At 34.0% G+C, this 12,473-nt stretch overlaps 1 protein-coding gene across 1 annotated transcript in view; it reads left to right on the forward strand.

Moving 5' to 3' along the window:
• LOC150107584 (rootletin-like) overlaps positions 1-12,473 on the forward strand; it is a 283,556-nt gene that overhangs the window by 245,793 nt on the left and 25,290 nt on the right. Inside the window, exons 15-16 of the mRNA XM_090392134.1 lie at positions 5,843-5,970; positions 8,662-8,825. Coding sequence (XP_090248260.1) covers positions 5,843-5,970; positions 8,662-8,825 — 292 coding nt within the window. The remainder of the gene's footprint in view (positions 1-5,842; positions 5,971-8,661; positions 8,826-12,473) is intronic.

Raw genomic sequence — 12,473 nt, forward strand, 5'->3', positions numbered from 1 at the left:
AGTTATGGCATTAATGTACAGTGCTTACGAAAAACTATGTGAAGAGAGATTTCAGTATGGAATATGTCCAGCCCCAAACTGCGATACAGCTCTCTTATTGTTGTACCATGTTAGCACCAACTGATTCAGGAGTTCTCAAGGCAGACTAGTCCACTCCTTCAGTGCACGCATTGGAGGGGAATTTTGAGCAGCAATGCATCTCCATGTTGCGTCACTAACTTGTGATTTTATTTGTAGGCAAAAAGATCTCCAGGAATTTGAGAGATAAAGACTGCATTATGGAGTTGAGATCTGGGGAGTGTGCTGACCACTCAATTCTATTAATATCCTCGGTCTCCAGAAGTACCCCCACTGCTTATGCACGATGTAATGTGGCATTGTCATCCATAAAATAAAAAAATGAATTATTTTCCTACAGCAATACAGAACTATCGAACATGACATTGAAGAACTTGCTCCCTTTTTTTCCAGCACTTGTAGTGCAGTGCATCCATTAAGTGGTGCTCTGGTCATGGCATGGGGAGGCACTCCCCATGCCATGACCCCAGCACCACCATATCTATCCCTTACAAGAACATTTTTGCAATAGTAAGCGGTACCACTTTCATGCCTAATCAAGTGTTGTGTAGAATTGGAGGAAAGACTAAAACAATCATCTGTAAAGAGTACATTAGCCCATTGGTGTCTTGTCCAATTTTTATTGATACCAAATCATTGAAAACATGCTCTGTGGTGAGCTGTGGATTAAGGAGTGCTGAAGGCCATGTTTCACTGCCCTAACTTCTTGAATCAGAATGACTGCTATTAAAAATATGGGAACGTTTGATTAGAATAACACATCAATAAAGTTTTTTTTTTTTAAATTATTATTAAACCAAGAATGGTCATTTATAGAGACATACGGTCTTATGAAACCAACTAGATATTACATCTATGTAGGCTTGCCAGACGTCCCGCATATACAGGAATGTCCCGTATTTTACGTTGAATTTTGCTATCCTGTATTGTACTTCTAGGGACAGCCTAATGTCCCATATCTTTAATGAAAAGATAAAATTATGAATATTATGTTAATCAATTATAATTTTCGATATTTTTTTCGAATAATCCAACTTAAATTGATTTGTAAGCCATAAAAACTGACAATTCGAGGAAATTGTGTGTACAATTTACAGCGGCAATGGTCCTTTTCATTTTTATTTAGTATAAGCATTTTGTTTATAATTCTGTACAGGTATATTGTATTTGCTTAGTTTCAACATTTTTTTGGACATTATGCGGTATCGGTGTTGTACGTGAATGTTGTTTCAATAATTATTAAAAAAACAATATCTCGCCTTTTTCTAATGTGCAATATTTGGTTAATACATAAAATATGTAATTAAAGGTAAATTAATTTTCTTTATTAATTATACAAAGATAAATTAAATTTTGTTTCTTTCCTTAAGCCCTTAACAATGCCAAAATGAAAGTGCATTTTTAACAACGATTATTCGAAAGAATTGAATTTTATTGAAAATGGAAAACAAACAATGAAGTTGAATGCAGAATCTGTAGACGAACGTTTAGTATTGCACATGGGGAGACCATCGGATATTACACAACACATTAACACTCAGAAACACAAATTGAGCATTTCAAGTTCCAGTTCCAAAAGTATTGATAATTATTTTATAAAACCAAATACCAGATCTATTTTTTATTTTGTAAAACCAACACGCTAAAATTGTCCTGTATTTGGTTTTCCAAATACGGTCACCCATGTCCTATTTTCTTCAGTTAAAGCATAGCACTACTGGCGATTTAACATCATGTGGCTCATTCTGTTTCAAATAAATCAGTTGTTTGCATTCTACCTTGTAACAACTGTTTTTTAAGCCACTGAAGATAGTCTGTTAATTTCAGACTGAAATATATGGCAACATATTTAATAAATAATACTTTTACTTTGTTTTTTCGTGTATATATATTCTAAAGATTATGAACATCATCTGTATACATTTTACTGATATGTGATCTTATGGGATTGAGGTAAGAAACTTGTCCTCAAAAAACTATGTATAAGTTTGGAAAGGTGCTGGAATAGTTTAACGCCTTTGTGGAAAGTGAATCTTTCAGTAGATCCAAAATTTATCTCTTGGCACACACTCGTAAAGAAAGATGTAACATTTATATAAGAAATCTGTGACTAACATTTTAAATGTACATTTTGTGGATATGAAGTGGATGAAATTTTTTTACATATTTGGTTTTTTCCGTATGATGATACTGGAATAATCAGAGTAATGGAGAAAAATCAGAGAATTTCTGATTTTTCCCTGCTGTCTTGGTTGGTCAAGTGGTTAGCACATCAGCTCTTCATTCAACAGGCTGCAGGTTCAAATCTCACTGTGTGCATGGATGTTTGTGATTGTCTACTTGAGAAATGAATTTCGTTGCCTGGTGTGAAACCTGAAGTTGCTTGAAAAAGTTCCATGTTCAGTCTCCATAGCAGGGTTTCTGGACTATGTAAATAAAGAAAATAAATACAAAAAAATATAAATTCCATAAAAATGAAAAAAAGAAAATCAAAATAAATTTAGCCTGCTCACAGTACGAATGTACTATAGGTTTACAAATAAACCTTTCATGGGCAGGTGGAAGCCACTTAAAAACCATAAAATTAATTCTCTTCTCGACTGGTCAGTATTTGGGTACCTTTAAGGATCTTCTAAAATGAAGTGTCAAATTAGAGTAATTCATCTTCTGTGTTTGGGATGACTGTAGAGTTGTCTGAAGGTGATATTGGTATTATTTTTAATTTTTTAAATATTTTTTATAGTTACCATTCCTGTAGATATGTTGCCTTATGATGATTTGAAGACAACATAAATTACTTTTAAGTAGCTCATGTTTTGATATCCTTTTTTGCTAAGAAACTTGCTGCATGTTGGATTTTTTATAACTTAATTTGAAAATGCTTCAGTAGTATATCATCTTCTAGTTGGGATACTTTAGATTTATTAATGATTCTCTGTCAAAGAGGAAGTGATACCACTCAGATTGATGTCTTCAGTACTCTTGTGACTGTGGTCTTTCAGACTTGGAAACCAATTTCCCTTTGTTCAGTTCCTGCAATGATGGTTTGTATATATTAAATGTGTTTCCAACTTCATCTCATAATTCAATAGAAAAGATCTTTTTTAATTCTTCACACAGATTATACATAGATCTATCCCACTGGTTTTAACAGGCCTTTATGGCCCACAACCTTCCAAGCATGCTTGGATTTCGTAACCGAAATACGAGGATAGAATGGTCACTCCTATGCCTCAAGGTATTCTTGGCTGTATCCCTGTGCGTTCAAGGGGCCGGTTTGCCTGCTTGCGGGATGAAAAACACCAGATAAACTGGCGGAAAAAACCCTACTGCCCGCGCCCAAGACCGGCTAACTTGGCTATGGCTGAGGAAGATCCTTCAGCTCCTCACGTCTCCGACGGGAATCGAACCTAGGACACTCCTTCCCCAGGCATATGGTTGCGAAACGCAAAGCCACTAGGCTAACCGCGTGGACGATTATACATAGATAGGTTTTGCAAATGCACAACAGCTCTTTGATATATTCTTTGATCCCATTTTTAGATATTCTATTCAACTATAAACAGTAGACTAGAGATTTCGACATTTACTGCATATCTTCACACATACATCAATAGATATCTATTGGTAATAATGCATACTTTATTTTTTCATTATAGCCTAACTTTAGTGGCTATAGCACACATCTCTGCCATAGGATCATTGTCCTGTGATCACTGACAGCAAAATATTACATAAATACAAAATTAGAACTATCTTTAATCCATTCAATGCTTCTCTCAATCAACCCAGAAAACTTCATCTTCTTTCAATCATTTATCCATCTAATATCTGAGAGTATACAGATGACATTGTAAACATTCTGCACCCAAGGCAAACTGAGAAATTAATCACTCAAGCTGCATACAGAGGAACATATCAGGGACACATACACTCCTGTAAACACCTTTAGCCCTTTCATTACATGATCTCATTTCTGGAACATCTGATGATGATTATATTTATGGAGCATCTCCATAGAATCAAAGGACTCTTCACAGGAGACCCACACTACTCATTATTCACACAATAACTATCATATCTCTCTCCTTAAACCTTTTCACCATTGAGGCACTTTCCACTTGTGGCAATACATTCTGCTCATTCACCACTCTCCAAGCAACGAACCTAGTCCACACACCCTTACCAGCAACTCTCTTAGACAACTTCCAGGTATAATCCATTGTTTCCCCTCCCTCTCACTCCCTCGTGTATTGAAAAATTTCTTTTGTGTCAGTCTTATAGAATCCCTTTATTAACTTAGATAAGTAAATAAACGTTACATCTTGTTTCTATAATAAGTTGCTAAAGTGCATTAGGAAAGACAGGAAATAGTAAATTGTTACCATGATAGTACACAGAGAGAGACAGAAATATCGACATAATCCTCCACTCTGAGAAATGATGTAACATATATCTCATTTTTAGCCTCTCCATTGTATCTTAAGCTGTCAATTATGTGAGAACAGAAGAGTTAACAGTAATCATTACATGTTAGCCTGGATGGCAGTGTGTTTAGTATAACCAGTCTTCAACTGTGGGTTTCAATCCCACAGTGGACATGAATGTTTGTTAAATGCTTTTGAGTCTTGCTAAATTTCATTGCTAGATGCCTGAATTTGAAAAGTTCTGTTTTATTTCTAGACAGTTTCTGAATTATCTAACATGCAGTATTAAAGTATTAATGCTAATATACTATACAGTGTTATGCTATAAATAGATGAAATAATATAGTATAAATAGAAGAAAGTCTTCACTTTGAGAACTGCTGTTGAAGTTGCTGGTCCAGAAATATCCCTGTGTAAACATTCCCTCTATCCCATTTATTAGTCACCCTATTATGAAAGGTAATCAAATTACTGCAGCAAGACTGATCCTTAATAGATTCATGCTGCTGTCTTGAAAGATTTTCATTCTCATCAATCCAGGTTTGTAATCTGTCTGTACTTAACCTCAAATCTACACCACTGACTTGGATTCTCCCATGTGAACTAGCGCTATTTTTCCTCCTTCCTGATTTTTCTGGGTTCCTGTTGCTAGTCTCTTGTTGAACAATTGATTCAGGGATGCTTGCTTTTTTTTTTTTTTTTTTTTTTTTTTTTTTTTTTTTTTTTTTTTTTTTTCTTCACATTCCCTTAATAAACATGGTCATATTCCATCAATTTCTGCTACCTTATCAAGTTTGCTTAAAATTTTAAGCACTTCGTGATTGAAATTTCTTTTCAAAAATTGGTATTTCATGTTTACTTGAAATAGCATCTTTAGTGATATATTGTTTTATCATGTGGATGTTGTCCTTAAAAAGATAGCTATTTAAATCTCAGTTATAAAAACTATACAGGGGGAATGAGCTGTTCCATGAAAATTATACCAGTCATGAAGTTAGTGTCCTTTCTCCTACAAAATTAACCCTCTTTTAATTAAAAACTGGCACTTTTTCTGATTATTTTTCCAGCATGATTCATGAACCTAAATTCCCTTTAAACAAAATTCTCAAACCTTGTATGTTCTCTTACCAGGAGTAAGAGAACATACATATCTGTTTTCTTGTCCAGCTGTTCAAAAAATTGAAGTCATTTGAACAATTGCTACTCTTTTCAACTGTTTTCTTTTTGTGAAGGATCATGCTATGTTAATGTTTTATGTAGTTCTTTAAGAGAATAAAACTGCTGTTCAAATATTCAAACCATTTTAATTAATTTTACTATTCTGATAAACTTTTTAGTACTAGACAAGTTGCTACATTAGAGGAACGTCTTGCCATCTTAAAAGAGGAAGTATCTGACTTGCGTGAATCAATCCAAAGACTACATATTGAAAATGAATTATTACAACAGGAGAAGAATAACTTAAGTATGCTGTGTGAAAGTTATTCCTTAAGCTATAACTTGTAAAAATTGCATTGAATATTTTTATGTGTGTCATTATATTGTTATCCTAATTGTCATTTTTTTTTTTAATTTTAATGTGTTCACAAGACTTGTTTATGAAAAATTCTTTCATTTCTTGAAATGCTTCTCTATCCATGTGTATCTGGAGATGTATGAGCCTTGCAGTGCTCATTGGGGTGAAAGTAACGTAGTCAACTTCAATGTTTTTCCAAAGTGCAGTTTTGCTTGTTTTCTATTAAAATGACCTCAGATCTTTGCATTACTTATGATAATGCTCAGTTCAACAGGAAAGACCAAATCTCTCTTCTTGGACCAACTCTTACTCCAAATCTTTGTTTGAAACAATCATATCATTTCTATGGCAACATCAGCTTCCAAAAAACTTACATCCTTTTCCTCTCAACACAGTACTTCTCTGCTTAACAGTTACTTACTTTTCATAAATCCCAAATCTGACCAACATTGGAACACTCTTCTCGTGTTTGGGATGGTACACCTAAGACCTTCCTAAAAATTCTTGATTCTGTTCAGAAAAGGGCAGGCCAGTTGATTTAATGACACTTCTCTTACAGACTCTCTTTAGCCACTTTCCCATAGAAAATCAATTTCTGCATTCTTTCTTCTACAAATTTTTCCATGGCCATTTTTCAATAGAACTAACAATAGAACTTGATTTACCAGAACTTGAGCAACAACTGCTCAATATTCCTCTACAGTCATATAGCATATTTACTGAACCTACTTCTACTAGTCATCTTTCATTTCTTCCACTTCAATTCTGTGGAACAGCTTCCCCTGTTTCACATGCATGGTAGGTTGCAGATACATTCTGTTTGGTATACACCTTGGTGTGTATATACCAAACATGGGGTGGTGAATCCTTGGAGGAACTGAGTAGTTGCTTTAATTTTGTTGATGGTTTAAATATAGTATAAGCATTGTATAACGTTCTGCTTATTTTGGCTAATATTCCTTTAGTATGTGGAATCGCTATAGCATTATTGTAATGCTTATTATTATTGAGCTTATTTTTGAGGAGAATCTTGTTTTCTTGCTGTCTTTATAAATGTTTTACTTGATATTCATTCTTTAGAGTTTGCTCTTTGGAGCAAATTGTTAAGGCTCTGTTTTGAGGCTGCTGAGTAATAAAGCATCAAACTAGCAATAATATAACTTACTAAAATGAATTACAGCATAGCCTTTGTGTGCATACATATACTCCTGATTTTGACATGAAGGTCAAAATATCAAGTAATTTAGTTGCTCCAACACAGTTGTTGAGTCCATAATTTTTGCTAAAATGAATATTGTTGCACAAGGTAATGAAAATAAACACACTCACGCACTGTATTGGGGATTTTCTGTAAACTCAAAATTAGTTACTGTTAAGAAGGTGAGTATTTTGTGTCTAGAAAAAGAGGCATTGTAGCCAGTTGCGAACATCATTACAGCACACCCAAAAGTTGGGAATTTGTGTGGCATGTTAATGTTTGAGTGCATGGGTGTTCTATAGAAGAAGAAACTATTAATATATCTTTGCAGTACTTCTGTGAAAGTTCTCAGTATAGAATTCAAAGTGGATAGAGTTCTTTAGATACAAGAGGATCTTGGCTGCAAAATGTTTTTCAACAGATTTATAATTAGGACTGTTAATGATGAATGAGTAGAAACATAAACCGATTTATGACATTTCATGCATTTTAAATAAAAAAAAAAATGAATTTGATTTAAAATGCTCAGCTGTTAAATCAAATATTTAATGGATAAAACTAAATATTCATGATTCTGCTTGACATATTGCTTCTCTCATCCATATTTTCTTATAAGCAGACAGTAATCATTTGTCCAGGAAACACAGCATCATTATTTGATTCTTGTGTTGACTACAGCTATGAGTTGGAGGTAACAGTGATCCTACTGCTGAAAGGACTCAACTTTAAATACTGACTTGTGAACCAAGTTATCCAGTAGACCTGATATGCCTACCATCAATAAACTTTCGCTAGAAAACTACTAAATGTTTTTTTTTTTCTGGTGGGGGGAGTTGATAACAGTAAAAACACATTGTTTACTGTATACAAACAGTGTGTTATTGTTATAAGAGCATGACATCATATTCATCTGAAGTCATGAAGTTGACAAGCTGTTCGGTATGCACAGTATTAATGTTGCATATGCTTGGATGAAAATGGATACAGTTTCTTGCTGGGTATTATATACACCACTCAACCAGTGAGGAAGTAATAAAAATCCATATCCAATCTGGTGTATAGTCACAATAAAATATTATACCATTTTTACCCTTTTACTATTTACTTCTACTATAGGGTTAACTCAGAAACTTTAAAAGTCTAGCTTTGAGTGCACTTCAATAAGAGCTTTCCATTACAGCAGATATTAAGGATAAATTGTAATGTCAGTTGCAATTTGTATACAAAAAAAGTTATGCAGAACTATTAGTTTGCATATGTCAGGTTAAAATATGAACAAAAATCAGAATGTAAATTCTTAAGTACAGTTTTACTCCTTTATGTTTGCCATATAGAAATATTTTAACTTTTTTGGTGAATTTGAAGTGCTAATTTTTATGTATATATTAGGATTGTTTGTTGTATCAGACTTATTTATCTGATTTGTACTTAATCTCTTTTAGGCAGTAATTTAGTTCATTGTGATAATCAGAAGACATTACTTGAAGTAGAATTAGAAAAAATGAGGAGAGAGGAATCCTCTTTAAAAAATACTATTGCTGATCTTGAAACCATAAATGAAAGTTTATCTCAAGACAAAAATGAATTAACTAACACAGTTACTCAGGTGAGTAATGTATCTAATTTCATTATATTTAAATAATTTGAATTGAAATTCATTTGGATTAATATGTTCATGCTGGAATAAATTGTGTCATCATGTACATACAATTCATTTTGTTGAATTTTGTTTACTACTACCATCTTCAGGATAATTACTTAAATTTTCCGATGTTTTGACCTTTATATTAACAGCATCATCTGGAGCATATACAGAGACAGCTGCATTACAATTCAAACAGGATGCCAAAGTGATACTGATTTGATCAACTGTTATTCCACTTGCCTGACCTCCAGTGGAAAAAAAAAAACATCGTCTATATTCTGTTTTTTTTATAACATAATTATTATTATTTATTTGACACCTCCAGGGAGTCCAAAGACTCATCGAGGGAAGGCACCTGCTGTACAACTGTCTTCACCGCTCAATCCACTAACTATGCCAATGCCATCTACTGCTGACCACCACTATTATTTCCACAGACAATCACAAACAACAATCATTCGAACCCGCAGCCTTTTGGCTGGAGGAACGTAATATAGAGAATAAATTCATATTATCTTTTAATATTTTTAATACAACATTAGTCATCAGTGTTTATTATTTAAGGCTACGATCCTAGAGTACTATAGTCCTAATTATAATTTTAATTTAGAATGACCTCTTTACAACAAAAGGTTATGTGGATAGAATATTTTCCATCCATATTCTTGGAATTTTTATTTTATTATTTTGAGACACCTCCAAGGAGTCCAAAGACTCATCGAGGGAGGACATACAACTATCTGTCTCCATCATCCACACCAGGGTTTCTCAAACTGTGTTCCACGGAATATTAGTGTTCTGAGAGAAGTTCTGGAATTGTTATTTTAGTTTTCTAAGCATTTTTCATGAATAAATATTTTATAGTAGAAATATTCTGAGGAGAATAATATTCGTGAATATGTCAAAGCTCAGACCCAGAATGCCTAATAACATCTGTGTATCATTAATTTTCACACATCGAAACCTTTCAACATTTGGGAAAGGGAATACTGCTGTTTATGACGGGTGATAAAAATTGCCTGCAAGCGGATTATAACAATGGGTGGCATATCCTCTGTTCTCAAAACTGAAGGAAATGACATCTGTATAGCAAGTGTCAGTGACCAAGCGGCATATTTTTAAACATGGAAATATTCATGAATTGTCGTTAATTTTCACACATCGAAATCTTTCAACAATCGGGAAAGAGAATACCACCATTTATGACCGATCATAAAAATTGCCTGCAAGCTGATTACAACAATGGGCACTGTGTTCTCAAAACTGAACGAACTAACATCTGTGTTGCAAATGTCAGTGACCAATCAGCAAGGAAGTATAAAGAAATTTTTCCACTGAAATTGAAGATCAAGGTAGTCTGTATTTGGTTCTCAAATCTATTAATACTGAATACTTTCTTAGCAAGTTCATATTGCAGTGTGTAAGTGCTTGTTCTGAAACCGGAGTGCTGTGATTTTTTTAAAAGTAATAGGAAATAGATTTAAATTCTAATATGAATAAGAGACATAATATGAATAAGGCACTTTGTTTAATTTTGTTATTAAGAAATCTCTTATTGAAGGTATTTGTGATGGAACAGATAGTAAGTCATCCACCTCAAGCCTACAAAGATCTCCAGGATGTACAAAAGGAGGGGGAAACTACCAGCACACAGGAGAAAAAGTCTGCATTCACTCGTAAGTACTTCTAATATAAATTTTTGGTTATCAGAATAGGATATGTCAATGAAAATCAGCACAAATTAATTTAATGATGGTTTAATTGATGTTTAATTAATTATCAATCATTAATTAATAATAAAAAGCTGCTAAATTACAGTTAATTATTACTTAATACATTACAAAATAACCAAAGTGTTCTGTGAAATTTTCAGGATTTGTGAAGTGTTCCATCATAGAAAAAGTTTGAGAAACCCTGATTTACACCAACGCCATCTACTTCCTTCCCTCCCACAACCACCACTAGTATTTTTTGCTTGTAAATTACATGTGTCCTGAAGGTCAATTTGTCTGTATGCAGGATGAAAAACTCAAGTTTCCAGGAGGAGAAAAAAAAAACCTGCTACCTCTGTATGAGACTGGCTAACTCACCTTGAATTGAAAAAAACCTATATAAAGATTCCTCCCATCATCATGATGAGAATTGAACTTTGGCCTTTTTCAATCGAAGGGTGCAATGCACTGTTGTTCTTCCAATTGCTTATGGAGGAACTTTTTAAACCATCATTATGGTTAAGATTAGAATGGTTGATTACAATTTCACAAGCCTCCTTAAATTTCCACTCATACTTCATTTAGTGTGATGTAACAAACATGTGCCTTTCCAGTCAGTTCTATGTAGAGTATTCAGAACGTGATCATATCAGAGGACAGATATACCAAAATTATTAAATTTAATGTGTCACATACGTTCCTTGTTCTAAATAGTGTTACATCCTGAATGAAGAACTTTTAAAAGGAAACAATTCATTCAGGATTTAACAAGTCAGAAAAATCAGCTGAGTGAAAAAACCTGTAGTCGAGCAGAAGAAATAAAGTATTAACTGTAAATAGAAATAGAATTACCTCCTTTTAGTAGAATTGTAATAACATGTAAAGAACTTTGTGTATAAATTAATATTATATAGTTTATAATATTTTTTATACTATTTTTAATTAATATAATAATATTTTTAATTAATATTGTATCATGTATACAATGAATGGGTAAATTAGATGTAAACAATAGTCCAAAGGTCATAGGCGGGCCTGAGGCATTGGCAATCTCGGAAAGCGATGCAATTCGTTTCCCGGAAGACGCTGCTAGAGATCTCGCAATGTGTCGAAATCCCTGCGGACGAAGAAAGTAGCAGGCGGGAAAAGATTGCAGAAAGTAAGAGGGCGCTATCGTAGCTAGTAACAGGGTGCTAAAAAAAGGGGGGGGGGAGTGAAGGGAGAATAAAAAGGGTTTGCACCCCTTTCTCAAGGCTTTTTTTCACCTATTTTGCTGGATGATGATTCGACTACTGCCGTGGACCAGAAGTTCCTGATGGTGTTTCTTGGCGATAGTACGATATCGGATGGTGCGCCTTTCCCTTCGATGTCTGAATTTCTGCCAGTACTAAAGCGTGAGATGTCGGCATATGCTGTCTTCACTGCTTCGCTGAAAGTTCTGATGGATTAATATCGCAGACGTATCCTGTAGAAACGAGGATGGCCCGAAACAGATCGAGAATAGACGAGGGGAAAACGCCAGGTGCAGAGCATAGCTTAATCTGATGATCATAGTGACCCACCATGTGGACGCAAGCTTATGGAAGTATCGAGAGGTAATTCAAACAAAGAAGGACAGTTCAGATGGACCTGGAGATCCTGCCCCAAGAAATGGTAAAGTACAGATTTTGTTGTATAATTACCCAGTCAGTAAAAGGGAAATATTACTGTAGTGTAATAATCGAGTATGGACAGTATTTAAGAACTTTAAGAGATTATTTAGCAGTGGCTAATATCCATAAGACAAATTGTCTGGACTAATTATAGATGATTGTGACTAGTTTAATGTGCAAGACTAACATAGTAGGTAGAATATTGATTGATTAGAAGTGTATAATGTGTATATCATGTGTGTTTA

The sequence above is a fragment of the Typopeltis vanoorti genome, chromosome 4 (genome assembly GCF_054136105.1).
Source record: "Typopeltis vanoorti isolate ZY-2024b chromosome 4, IOZ_Tvanoo_1.0, whole genome shotgun sequence".
Taxonomy (NCBI): domain Eukaryota; kingdom Metazoa; phylum Arthropoda; class Arachnida; order Uropygi; family Thelyphonidae; genus Typopeltis; species Typopeltis vanoorti.